General features: G+C 47.5%; 1 protein-coding gene across 1 annotated transcript; it reads left to right on the top strand.

Moving 5' to 3' along the window:
- Window positions 1-38: 38 nt before the first annotated feature.
- On the top strand, window positions 39-11,061 carry LOC8040384 (etoposide-induced protein 2.4 homolog). Its single transcript, XM_029995007.3, has 2 exons — window positions 39-1,570; window positions 9,107-11,061. Exons 1-2 carry the CDS (start codon window positions 693-695, stop codon window positions 9,300-9,302), a joined length of 1,074 nt encoding a protein of 357 aa, XP_029850867.1. The 5' UTR covers window positions 39-692; the 3' UTR covers window positions 9,303-11,061.
- Window positions 11,062-13,003: the final 1,942 nt, after the last annotated feature.

The following is a 13,003-nucleotide window of genomic DNA, read 5'->3' as shown; positions in this document are numbered from 1 at the left end:
CCAAAACTATCTATTTACCCATCCCGTCATGCCAGTTCATCTTTTTGTCTCAAATGGAGACTGGAGAGGTTATGACCATAGAGTTATTATAATGTACGCGTGCATTATAATAACTCTATGGTTATGACCACGATAAGAAAGCCAACGTCCAAATTTTCCCGCGCTTTGTAATTTGACTCTTGTGATTTTTAGGAGGCCCATTTTCGGCCGTTTTCGGTTTCTGGCGTTACTTATAACTTTCGAATAAGATATCGGTTCGGGCTGAAACTTATGCATCTGTTTCGGACCTCTATCGCTACCTTTGGGCAGAAAATGAGTGTTCGGCAATGCGTAAATTATTTTTGCGGTAAAAATAAAAAAATACAAGTAATTACTAGCGCCATCAACGCAGCCGACGTGCACATACTGTACGTTAGCATGACGGCCCTGGTAAGAAGAGCCGATTTTTTGCTTTTATTGTGTATGGCTGCAATTGTTTGTGTTAGCAGGTTGTGTTGATAGCTCGGAGTTCGTCCATAGGTTCGTCCGTCCAAACTCGAAGTTGCAACGCTTGCAAAGTGTTTGCGTGCCTGCGTAAATGTGTCGAGAGGCTCGTGCAGCAGAGAACAGACGCTTGTCGCTTGCGGTCCCGAGAGGCAGGTGAAACCGATGACGTCAACAACCGCTGCGAACTGAAACTTTCCCGCTGTGTCATGGAGGACGGCAAGTCTGCCCTGCTCGGCTTCCTTAAAGGCATGTACGATTCTGTCGCGGGAATTCGAGTCCTTTATGAGCTCGGCAGAAGGAGCAGCCAAGACTCGTCGGCCACCGATTTGGTGACCAAGCAGCGCGCGCCGAGCACGACTCCGACGCGTCGCAGGGTCGCCCCAGCGACCCCGCGTTCAGCCGACGAACCGCGGGTCCTCCAGCGCATCTTTCAGTGCTGTCTGCTGAACGGCGGTGTGTTTGGCCTCAGCATCTTGGTCTTCTACTGCGCGCTCCTCCCGGCCGTCTTCCTGCTCATCCGTCTCCTCTTCGGCGGCGACGGGTCCCCAGCGGGTCGCATCTGGAGCTGGCTGCATCCCCTGCTGTCCTACACCTTCGAGGCCCTCTGGGTCCTACCCCTGTTCCTCCTCAGCAAGGTGGTGAACAGCCTCTGGTTCCAGGACATCGCCGACCAGGCGTACCTGGAGATCCGCGGGAGGGCGCCACAGCTCCTGCCCAGCCTGAGCCGCGTCCTGGCCGACACCCTGTTCAGCGTGCTGGTGCAGACGCTGTTCCTGCTCCAGTCGCTGCTGGTGGCCATGCTGCCGCTGGGCCCGCTCGGGGCGCTGGTGAGCCTGGCGCACCTGAGCCTGCTCTACTCGCTGTACGCCTTCGAGTACACCTGGTTCAACATGGGCTGGGAGCTGCACAAGCGGCTCTCGTTCATCGAGCAGAACTGGCCCTACTTCGTTGGTTTCGGGCTGCCGCTGGCGGCTCTCACGCAGGGGGCGCCCACCTTCTTCGCCAGCGGCTGCTACTTCTCGGTCCTCTTCCCGCTCTTCATCATCAGCGCCCATGAGGCAGTGCCCAAGACAGATTCTTCCAGGTGGGTGGCTTTGTAACGCACTGCCGCGACCCTGCTGCGTAACGCCACCTTTACGCCGACTCTTTGACGCGCTAATTTTGGCGCTACGCGTGTGCAGACAAGTTGTCTCCCATGGATCCGGTTTCTGCACACACATCAATGTGGACTTGTTTGTAAACAGCGTGTAATCGACAGCAGGTTAAGGACCCAGTAGGAGCTCCGCCTCCAGGATGCGCCTCTTGCCCCCTGTCGTGTTTTGGCTGCGCATGCGATTGAGTGCTATAAAAAGCACTCAAGGCAAAGCGTCTGTGGGCTTCTTAAACTGTTGATCAAAATAGACAAATGACCATTGGATGTTGCGCATGACCAAGCGGTGGCCAGCATGGACGCGAGTACTGGGTCAACGTTCGTCTGCAAGGCCATCGCTGGCTGAACGTGAATCCCAGTCCATCACTGAATCGGCCCTTTGGCAGTGACAAATGCGGTGTTAAACTGTTTTCCCTGCAATGCATTGTTTTGGCAGGGAAAGTTTGGCTGACGTTGGTAAAATGCCCGGCATGTACTGGCTCTTTGGGGGAATGGAGAACCGTGTTTTACAGCTCGGCTCTTAGGGCCCAGTTTCCGGATTTCACGGCGTCGGCGTAACCCCGCTAAATTTAGTGGGGAATTGAATTGGTGTTGAGGTCACGTTGATTTTCCCGCTACATCTAGTGGAGAGACTGAATTTGTTCATGGGTGACGTGACCTCAAGTCATGTGACATCATTTTCTCTGCTAAATTTAGCGGGGAAACTGAATTGGGGGAGGAAGAGAGGGTACGTAGAAGGAGGGGCATACCCTCGCCTCCATACCCTCTCCTTCTCTCAAGAGTTGCACTCTAATTTTGCCTTACAGAGATTTGTAAACGTCTAATTCTTTCTTGCCAAAAACAGAAACCATGTGTTCCCAAACACAGTTTCTGCCCATACGTAATGTGGGGCTGGGCTGAGATGCTCTAAAAAGTATTTGAGAGCACAGATACCGAGATATTTGTATACTAAGGCCAAAATACAGATGCTGAGATGAATTTTTCTTTTACATGATGGGATGTCCCTTAGATACCTCTACAAAGCTGGTAAAAAAAGTCTCCCGGAATACAGGCAGAGTTACGTACAGAGGTAAATATTTTTCTGAACGGTGGTTTTGTAGCGAACAAGCAGGCCACACCACCTACACAGTAAAGCAACGTGCACCAATGCACGGACAGCGAACGACGCAGGAGCAACGGACCACGAGAAAGGGCTCCGATGGAACACGCCTAGCTGCAACCCAGTCTTGGCTTGCCTACCTTAGACACCATCTCGGACTGGCCAGTTTGTAAATATCTCTGTAAAATATGTAAATGACAGGTGTGTCAGCAGAGACGCCCTCTCGGTATGTTGACTGCAGTACCACCTACCACCGCTCGTCACGAACGGCATCCTTCGCACCGGAGGATGCAAATGCTTGCATTCCTTACTTTGTGTCAGTTTATGCACCCCACCTCACCTTCGTCCCGAATGCTTCTAAATAAACATTGCCTCCAACGAACAATGCAGGTACAGAGGCTGACAGCTGCTTGTCAGGCTTTACAAAAGGCATCTGCCCAAAATGAGCCCCATTTTGCCATAAGGGTGCGCCTCAAACTGTCATTTTAAGTGCTTCCGAGTCGCCTAAGCACAACCGAGCGAGACTTGACTGCACTAAGGCATCCTGGTCTCCACAGAACCTGTTGCAACTTATGAGGAAGAGGAGCCTCTCCCACAAAGCTTTCTGCTTGCCATGAATAATTGTTTCCTCCTTTCCACTCACTTCCTTTCCAGCGTTTGCTATGTTACAATGAAAAGGCAAGTGACCTTTAAGAGCACAGCTCTTTGGCGCCTTTTTTTGTATGTAGCGGCGTCACCGTTTGTTTAACTGCGGCTCCCAAACAGGACCTCTCACTCACTAGATTTAGCGGGAAAATTGAGGTTGCATGACCTTAAGGGGGGACATGGGTCTAAATTTCAAATTTGTATGGGTCTAAATTTAAAATTTGTTTGAAAAAATTCATTTTTCAATTTTAAGGTTTTTGGTTTTAGAACTTGAATATACACCCTTGCACCAAATTTGATAACCATACGCCAAATAGTTACATTGATATCAAATATTTTCAACACATTGTGAGGCAGTAACAAAGTAAAGGAGTTCAATGTTTGAATGCATTTTTCTCAGTTCCACTTTTTGCTGCAAATTTCATGCAAAGGAATCTTTTGTTCGAAGGTAAAACCATTTTGATACCACAATCCAGATGTTTTCGAAATGAAATTTACTGGAGAATTGGGCTGTCTACTTTATTTTATTTTAAGTTGAAGTCCTCGGTGATAAAAAATTAAGTTTTCAAAAATCTCATATTTTGAGGTAATAACTCTCCTTGAAATATTTACATATAAGTCATTAAAACTAGATAGCCCGTGGTCCTATATGCCCCACTTTATATTCAAGCAGTCAAAATGGTGCTTAATAGCTTCATTTGCATATCATAGATTTCTTAACGAAGAGTGGCACATCATCTTATGCAGGTATGTAAATTTGTTCTAGAGAGCTGAAAGTTTGCACAGTACCCCTACGTCTGAAGTTAAATCTCCCCTGCAAATTTCATTCCGATCACTTCGATAGTTCGGAAGTTCGACCTCTAGCCAGTATCCCCCCTTAAAGGGGCCCTGCAATCATATTTAAGCGTCTACCTTTTTTTGCGGTTTCCACGTCTCTTGGGGTTCGGGCAAGCCAGCGGGCATGGAGAGGGTAACTAAATGTGAGTGCGTCATATTTTAACTGGATGACGCGAAAACCTCCACCACCTACGAGGGCGACCCGCGTTACCGAAAGCGCGCAATATGTGACGTCTTTGGTCCTGGGCTTACTACTGGTCAGAGCCGCTAAAAGCTTTTTTTTTAGTCGAGATACAAAATGTAAGTGTTGCGAACCGTTTCCATTATGTATGAAAGTAGTTTTTGTTCAGTATTTTAGATCAGAAAAGAAACAAATGCAGTTAATAATGTACGGAAACAAGAAAAGACCCGTCGACAAACCCGCCACCAAGCGGCGGAAAAAACGGCGCATACTAGAAAGGGCCAGTGGGATGAGGCTCTGACGGACGGCGAGCGTAGAAAGGTCCCGGATGTATGTGGCGGTGCTGCGGTCGTATACCGGCTCGAGGATCCGACCGGTTCAAAGTGTTCCGAAGGCTTTCGGCGCGGGCTTGGCTGGCGATTTGGCCATTTGGCGGTATGGCAGCGCGAAGTGGCTCCCACTCTGAACTGATCTTTACCCCGTGTTTGCTGTCGTTTGTGGCCAATGAAGTGTTATGCCGAACGAGTCTTTAATTGTGCAGCAAATGCAATGCGAGCTGCCCTGGCCGCCTGCTTCATATAGCATATCCAACACATGCTTTAGTGGCGCCCTCTCGAGCCGTCGACACGGGAGTGCGGCAGCCGTGAAAGCTCTATGAGCTCATTACCCCTCCTCTAGTTGACGGCCACTCAGGCCAGGACCTACGACGTCATGAAGGAGGTTATTTTTTGCTTGTTTTTGTAATTCTAATTTGCCCATAACTTTTACAGAAAAATTTCTTTAAGTTACTACATTCAGTGCGCTCAGGTTCGGTGAAATTAAAACCAGTCACAAAGTTGTTGCAGGGCCCTTTTAACACCATTCGGTTCTCCCGCTAAATTTAGTGCGGATATTAGGGAGTTTTAGAATAACGTACGCAATTTTAGCACACGCAAGCGCTAAATTTAGCGCTTGTATTAGCGCACGCGACGCGAGAGAGTTTTAGAATAGCGTTTCTCCGCCGCGACGCAACAGCCCAAACATCTGGCGCTTGCGACGCCACCAAGATACAGTAAAAAATTTTATTTCACACACGAAATGATGTAACTTTAGAAAAAAAAACTATTTTTTGGTCCAGAGTAGCATTTTAATTTGTGTAAACATGAGAACGCGACGCAAGCGGTTGACCGGTCGTGTCCGCTTGCGTCGCCTCGGCAAGAGAGGTCTCGTGTACTGACCTTCGCACATCGTTCCTTCGCCGTGAAATGTTCGCGCGTCGCAAGCATCAAGTTGCCGGTGATCGCTGCCAAACCGAGTACAATGTTGTCCCGTATTGAAAATTGCAGTCGCGAGGATGCCGCCGACGTCGCACTCACGACGCCGCCAAAGCAGCTGCCAACATAATCCTGGAAGCCGCCATTTTTTTTAACTGTGCTCGTCTTGGATTGAGCCAACTTCTCATCACGAATCCTCCTTGGAGAAGCGCAAAGACTCTTTGCATACGCACGCTATTCCCGAGAAATAGCGCGCGCTAAAATTGCGCACGCAAAACGCAAAACCTGGTTTGCGTTCGGAGCATGCGCAGTGGCGACGGCGCTATTCTTTGCGCACGCAAAGCTTTAGCGTGCGCTATTCTAAAACTCCCTATTGACGTTGCATGGGTTTGCGTCCCGTGACCTAGACATGAATTCAGTTTCCCTGCTTGATTTAGCGGTAAAACTGATGTCGCGTGACCTCATCACCAATTCAGTTTTCCCACTAAATTTAGCAGGGAAAATGATGCCATATGACATCATGTCATGTAACCTACATATAAATTCACCTTCCCCGTTAAATTTAGCGGGAAAATTGACACGTGACCAGCCGTAGCCTGTCATTTCCCATACTCTGTGGCCGTCCCGACGGCACCTGTTCCTGCATATACCGGCGTCGGTGTAATCGCAGTCCCCCAAACAAGGCCCCACCATACAGCCCTTCCTCCCTCGCTTACAGTCTCGGCGTAACCGCCACCCCCAAATGGCCTTCCACCGTTCCCTAATCCTCCTCTCTTGCCTACCCTTTCTTTAATATGATATATCGCAAAATGAAGATGCCTCCAGAGCTGCTCTCTAATTTTGCATTACAGGAAACTCTAAACGTCCATAATTTTTCTAACCACTTTTAATTCTTTTTTCTTCAATTTTGCTGACTATCCTACAAGTCCTTAGACGCATTCTACGACTAAAAACCTACAGGTCCTTAGACGCCAGAGTACCGTGTCACCTTGCATTTATGGGTGCCGTGGAGACTGTCGGTTGAGGTGCTGCCAGCGCAACATCCTCACATTTGTCATGTTGCGACATCTGTCGACAGCACATTGAAGTAGGCTTGCACTGTCTGCAAATGCCGTTGTCCTGCGATCACCCAGGCTCGGCGGCGGCGGTGGCGTCGCTTGTCTCAAGGTGATCGAAATTACTTCACTTGTGACATTTTGCTCGTGCTGGTGTGCATCGGCCACTCAAAAACATGACACGGGCATTTCTAGAGAATAGCTCTTGCGCAATTGCTCTCTAGTGGGCCAAGAGTTGCCGCACACTCACCCAAACGCAAGGTAAATATTGGAGAACCGAAAGTATTTTTCTCCCCCTGCATCATGCTTATCATCATGCAAGAGAACTTGCAAACCATGGACATTGAGTCCAAATATTTGTCAAGGTCAGAGTGCCCTTTAACATAATCATCCGGGGCTTTTCATTTTCTTTGTATCGTGCAACCCATCTGCTCCTTGTGATGACAAAAACGGAAGCAGAATATTCCCGCGGGTAGGGAGGCAAAGTTATTGCTTCTTTGCAAGATTCGACTGATAACAACTGCCAGTGTATTTTTGAATACTGTCATCCAGCTCCAACTTGAATATAACAAAATAACTGTGACAATTTACGATGACCTAACTCTCATGCCACTGCCCTCCAAGGTGAGTGATTTAATTATTTGGGACTAGCAGAGCAGCTGATTCTGGGTAAGGGTATGCGCCAGATGAACGTCTAAGGGAAGGCTTCGACAAACGCCGTCCTTGCCGAGAGCAAAAACTTCCAGAAATCTGTCTTTTGTCTTTTCCGTTTCAGCAGATTTTGTATTTTTGACACTGGTGGATGTTTATCAATGTATTTTTTTTATGTTAAAATTGTTTCAATTAAGGCCTAGATCTAACCAATTTTCAGTAGCTTTCGGTGAGAAAATGGCAGCCATCAAAGCCCCCAAATGCACAGAAATGAATAGCGCCTGCTACCAAGAATGGGGCCCCATGTTCTCGTCAAAACTTTTCGTAAATCGCTCTCAACTTTTTAATGAGATTAACGATAGCTTCAGAAACTTCGGCACCTGGTCCAGAACGCTATACCCCGTTTCACTTAGAGTGCGAGCGTAGCAGAAGCTACAAGAGCAAGCTTCGGGCTTTCAGGGCCCCTGCCAGGCACGCGCGCTCATGCAGTGCAAGCAGTGCTCAGGGCCACATGCTCGCTCTCGTAACATCGGCTGCGTCTGGACTTAAGCTCAAAGCAAAGTATAGTGCTACATTTGGACGGAGATCGAGAATTTGGCGGCGAATAGCTTATTTTTGCAGCGAGAAAACCGCCCTTTCCTTTTCACCTGAACACCCGTTATTTCATTTTCTCGTGTTTCTTCAGCTACCGAACGAGCTACGCTCTGAGAATCGACACTCCATTCCGCGACTGACTCGTGGGCGCTGCCATCTTGTCACCTATTGCAGAGCAGGCGTAATTGGCGATGGCTGAAATTAAAAACTGTGACATCTCTTCGTACAGTGTTCGGGAGCTCCGGCAATATTGTTTTGCTCCATCGCAGTCTACTTGAACGTCTCTGGGGGGGGGGGGGCGAAAGAATGTTTCCTGCGACTTCAAGGCTGGTCCTCACAACCGCTGATGCCCGTGTGCCTTAAACTCTGTTATGATGAAAGAATGCACTGGAATCATCTATTGGGAAGTTGCTAACACTTTCAGTTGCTTTATATTAAATGGGTTAGCATTTATTGTCCTGGAGCATGCAGCTGTCTTTTGGTTTGGACTGGACCGGTCTCGTGACGTGCTCTTTCACTCCCTCCGTTACGTCCATTTTCCCTCTTACAAAAGCGAAAGAGTGTTTTGGCACACTTACAATGACGTGCCGCGGGTGCGGGAAAGGAGGGGATCGAGCGGCTGTGGTGGGGACTCAAGAAACACAAGGACATTAAACTGAGGTGCAGCGACGATGGCGTTTGCGTGCAACCGCCGACACACGGGAGATCAGACTGGCTCTTTGAACGGAACGGTATGCAGACCGTCGCGAGGTTGGAATTCCAACTATTCGCCAAGTCTGAGCCTCTGCACCAATGGTGAATGCATATCTTCGAGAATCGGCGTGACAACAGCAGCAATTTTGGCATCATTATTTTTTTTTCGGAAATTGAAAAGCCTTTGACAATGTTATGACAATCTCGCAAATACCGCAGAACCTTCGCTTTAGTGAAATGCTGTTCTAGGGTCACCTCATAGATGGCACCAATGTGCTAGACTGTGCTTTCGTCATGTTTGCAAGAGCTTGATCCTAAGCAGATGCAAGTGTGTGAACGGGCCTTTAGATAGAGCTTCAGATGACTAGCAACAGTGATTTTGAGCCACATGATTGCTGAAGTGTCGTTAGTGCTCGGTCAGTTGCAAAAGCAGGTGCCCAAACTTCCCCTTGCCCTTTGCAGGTTCCCCCTGCAGCTCTTCTCCCCGTCCATCTGGGTCTCCAACGCCATCTTCCGGCAGCTGACCACCAACTCGGCCGTCTCAAATCCGGCCCTGGACGGCTTGGTCCGTCGGACGCACAGCAAGGATCGCAAAGCAAGCCGGAGGCACCATGCCCTGTCCAGGCCGCAGCTACCACAGGGACTCTCTGCAAGCTGATGGACTGGTCTGAACCGACCTCTTTGTCTGCTAAATTCTACCTTTGTCCAAACTGTGATGAACTGATCTGGATCAATCTGCTCCTCCGCTAAATTCTGCCTTTGTCCAAGCCAGTGGACTGGTCTGGTATGATCTCCTTGTCTGCTTAATCCAACCTTTGTCCAAGCTGATGGGCAGGTTTGAATCGACCTTGTGCACTAAATTTTACCTTTGTTTATGTTGGTGGACAGGTTTGAGTCCATAATGTCTGCCAAGTTCTACCCTTGCTTAAGCACAGGGACCGGTTTGGATCGATCTCCTCTCCGCTAAATCGGATTTTTGTCCACCGAGCCCTTATGCCAATCTTTGGCAAGTGTTACTGGCTCTTACGGGCTGTACCCTAGTTGATGTTTTATGTTTTCTCCGTGTGTGTCCGATACAAATAATGTTTGCAGGACCCATTGGATCGCAAGCCCTTGTGTCAACTGCCCAAAGGAATGCAACTTCCTATGCTTCATTTCACCGTAACTTGTGGCAAAGGACGAAGTCGGTGGCCCCAGCGAGCCAATAGGCATGTCGGAGCGAGGCACGTGACAACACATCGTTGGAGTGCACTTCTGCGGAGAGCTTTGCTCCGTCGCTCTGATTGGCTCTTGAGGGGGCCGTAAAGTTTGCTCTTTGCCAAGTTGTGGTGAAACGAAGCATGGAGACGCCCTGCTTAGAAAGCAGTTTTAAAATGAACAATGCTCCCAAGGAAGGATGTCACAGCTATCTATATCCCAAATTTCTGAGCTGTTTGAGTGGGAGAGACTGTCCTGCCTTTTTCCTTTCAGACTTCGGGGTTTTCACTCACCAGCCACACTTTCATGTCACATCCCTCAAACTTTTCTGTGCCTTTGAAACTTCCGTGCAGCATACGAGTCTCACAATGTTGCTAAGCACTATGCACGATCTAACTTAATTGGTCGAATGACCCGCATCAAGTCATGTCGCTCCGTAATTGCTGTACGTGACGTGCCACCTTTATGTCGCCAGTAGCTCGAACGAATTGAAGTGTCCCATGTAATTGAGCCGTCCCATCTGACGAGCGTAGCGCACCTCTTCTATGTCTAGTGTGCTCGATGGGTGCAGCTTTGTGTGCGGCTACCATTTTGTGTGTGCTAGTCGGGCGCGAGGTACACTGACAAATTGGCGCGCTTGGTTGGGTGCTTTGTGAAGTGTACATTTCACATGTGATATACTTTGGTACTATGAGTGAGGCAGAGCCCCGACCAGCGTTTGGTGTTTCTCGCGGTGTCCTGTGATCCTTGTAAAGCTGCTTGTACATAAGGACGTTTTGCAATATGCAGTACACAATGAGCGGTGCGGAAGGGAACAGTATTGTTTGCAAGTTTTTTTTCGTATTTGCGCGTGTTCGTTTTTGGGTGATGAGGAATACCTCGCTGTTTAAGGAGCACAGATTTTTGTACGATGTGTAGACGAAAGTAAGCATAGCTTTGAGAACTCTACGAAGTGCAAGTGTCGCCAATCAAATCATGCATGCATTTCGTCACGTGAGATGTTCATTCAACCCGTAATATAATTTTTATCGCATTTGTTTTTATTGGGTTGAATTGTTTTATTGTATATATATGTAGGTATTGTTTCATGGGCCAAGGAAGCGTTTTGACATGCTACATGCGCTCTGCATTTTCCAAAGCCCACTTGCGTGCAAGGAGGTCAAGTGTACTGGTATCTTGACTTAGTCTAGCAACAATAAATATACTCTCAATTGATTGTATGTAGTTGGTTTGTTTTCATACCTCGAGGTGGCTAGGAGAGAAGTGGTTAGTTGCTGTAATTCCAGAGTGCTGACACGACAGCAACACATCTTCTCGCTTCAAACACTTCTCTCCCTGCTGTGGCACATAACCTTTTCAAAAATTTTCCACGCACCAAGGAGTGTGCTGCAGCTAGCTGGCGTCTGCAGCAGCAAATGCTATAAAGCAAAAATCTGAAACAAAGCCAGTGTCCATTTTTTAAAGTTTGTTTTGGTTAGTATTTACTTCTAATCTTTTATAGATATAAGGTGAGCATGTGTACCAATGTGTCCAGCATTCTCTTTGGTGCTTGGGTGATTTAGCGAAGACCTTTTCCTTTAAGTCCTATGCTGTCGTTGTGATGAGGGCAACCGCAATTCTGCGGCTGTGTCATCCTAGAGGCAGCAGCTTAGATTCTGGTAGATAAGCTCTTGACCTCGATTTCTTTATCCCAGAACCTCCTGCAAACAGTGGACCTAGACGAGACAAGGCCTTTGAGCTACTCCTATGATGTCACTGGCAGTGGGCCAACGCAAACTGTGCATAGATGTACTGTTGTACTGACCTTTTACTGAAGCAAGCATGTTTTATCAGCTGCAATACCAGCAGTAAACAGCAGCTGGGCTATTATTGTGCTCTATAAGCGAGGTAAAACATCATCAAGCAACAAACTCCGAGTGGTACAATTATTCGTGGGAAGAGATCAGTGCTCGGTAAAGAATCTCGTGAACTGACAACATAGGGAGCGACAAGTACATAGAGCAGAATGCATTACGGTAACAATTGGATAGGCATAGTTAATGGGTGTGGCCATTGGATTTGTGCGCGCGACTAGCATTTAGGAAATGACAGCTATCTCCCTGTTGCTTATTTGAGGCTGGAGTGTTTTTAGTCTGAGAAAACGCATTTGATACAGAATCCAAGGCTTTTGGTTGGCGTATGCTTGAAACAACGCATCCGCTGGCTGACACAGAGAAATCTGTCCCGTTAAGATGGCGAGGTAAGGGCCTTAATGTCGCAACACTGCGACATCGGCCTTAATGCACTTAGGTCCAACGTTGTTCGTTTCTAATGTTGTGTTTCAAACAGTTTTTAATACGACACTATTCAATATTCGTTCAGAGATTAACTGCAATATTAATATTTTTCGAAGTGTTGCCCTGTTGAGCGCATTTCTTGCCGAGCACCGGTGCACAGTGGAGAAGCAACGCCCACAGACGCAAGCTTTGTGGGTGTTGCTTCTCTGCAGCGCACCTGCGCATGCCTGGTGTAGTTAAAAAGAAATTAAAACTATCTACATTGCAGTAAAATTATGGAAATTATATCGTGGCTGTTATGCAGTAGTATATGTTAAGCAGAGATGCTCCGACAACCTGCATTCATCCATTTGCATTTTTTTTTTCTTCAAATTTGAGATGGAATGTTGAAAATAAATTAAACATTGAATATTATATCCACTCAATTAAGTATAGCTGGGCATGTCTGTATGTTTAAATGAATGTTGAATCTGTCTTTTACTTGCCACCCCAAGGCGTCGGACTTTCTGAGGTCACAGCCCATAAATATACCGTCGAATATCGCGCATCCGCCCGTACCACAGTAAGCGCCCACTCCTAAATTTCTAAGATCTCGGAAAATATGCACAGTACATTGATGTGTCATATTCATGACCGGACAAGTGCCCATCCCCCATTTTTTCGTGATTATCTGTAAATCTAGAGTGGGCGCTTGCCCGGTATTTTACGGTAGGTAGAATAAAATTATCTTATAAATGGGCAAGTTTAAGCTTGAGAACAACCTTCACGAGTTTAGCTGGGTTTTCGTTTACAGATGGTGCAACAGTAGTGAAAGCCTTGGAGAAACTGTTTGGTATTCAACTAAAAAAATATTTGGCCAAAACCGCTATTTGCTTCGAACACAAGT

This window comes from Ixodes scapularis, unplaced genomic scaffold, assembly GCF_016920785.2.
Source record: "Ixodes scapularis isolate PalLabHiFi unplaced genomic scaffold, ASM1692078v2 PGA_scaffold6__148_contigs__length_123643588, whole genome shotgun sequence".
In the NCBI taxonomy this organism is placed as follows: Eukaryota; Metazoa; Arthropoda; class Arachnida; order Ixodida; family Ixodidae; genus Ixodes; species Ixodes scapularis.
This window is presented reverse-complemented; position numbering and strand designations above follow the sequence as displayed.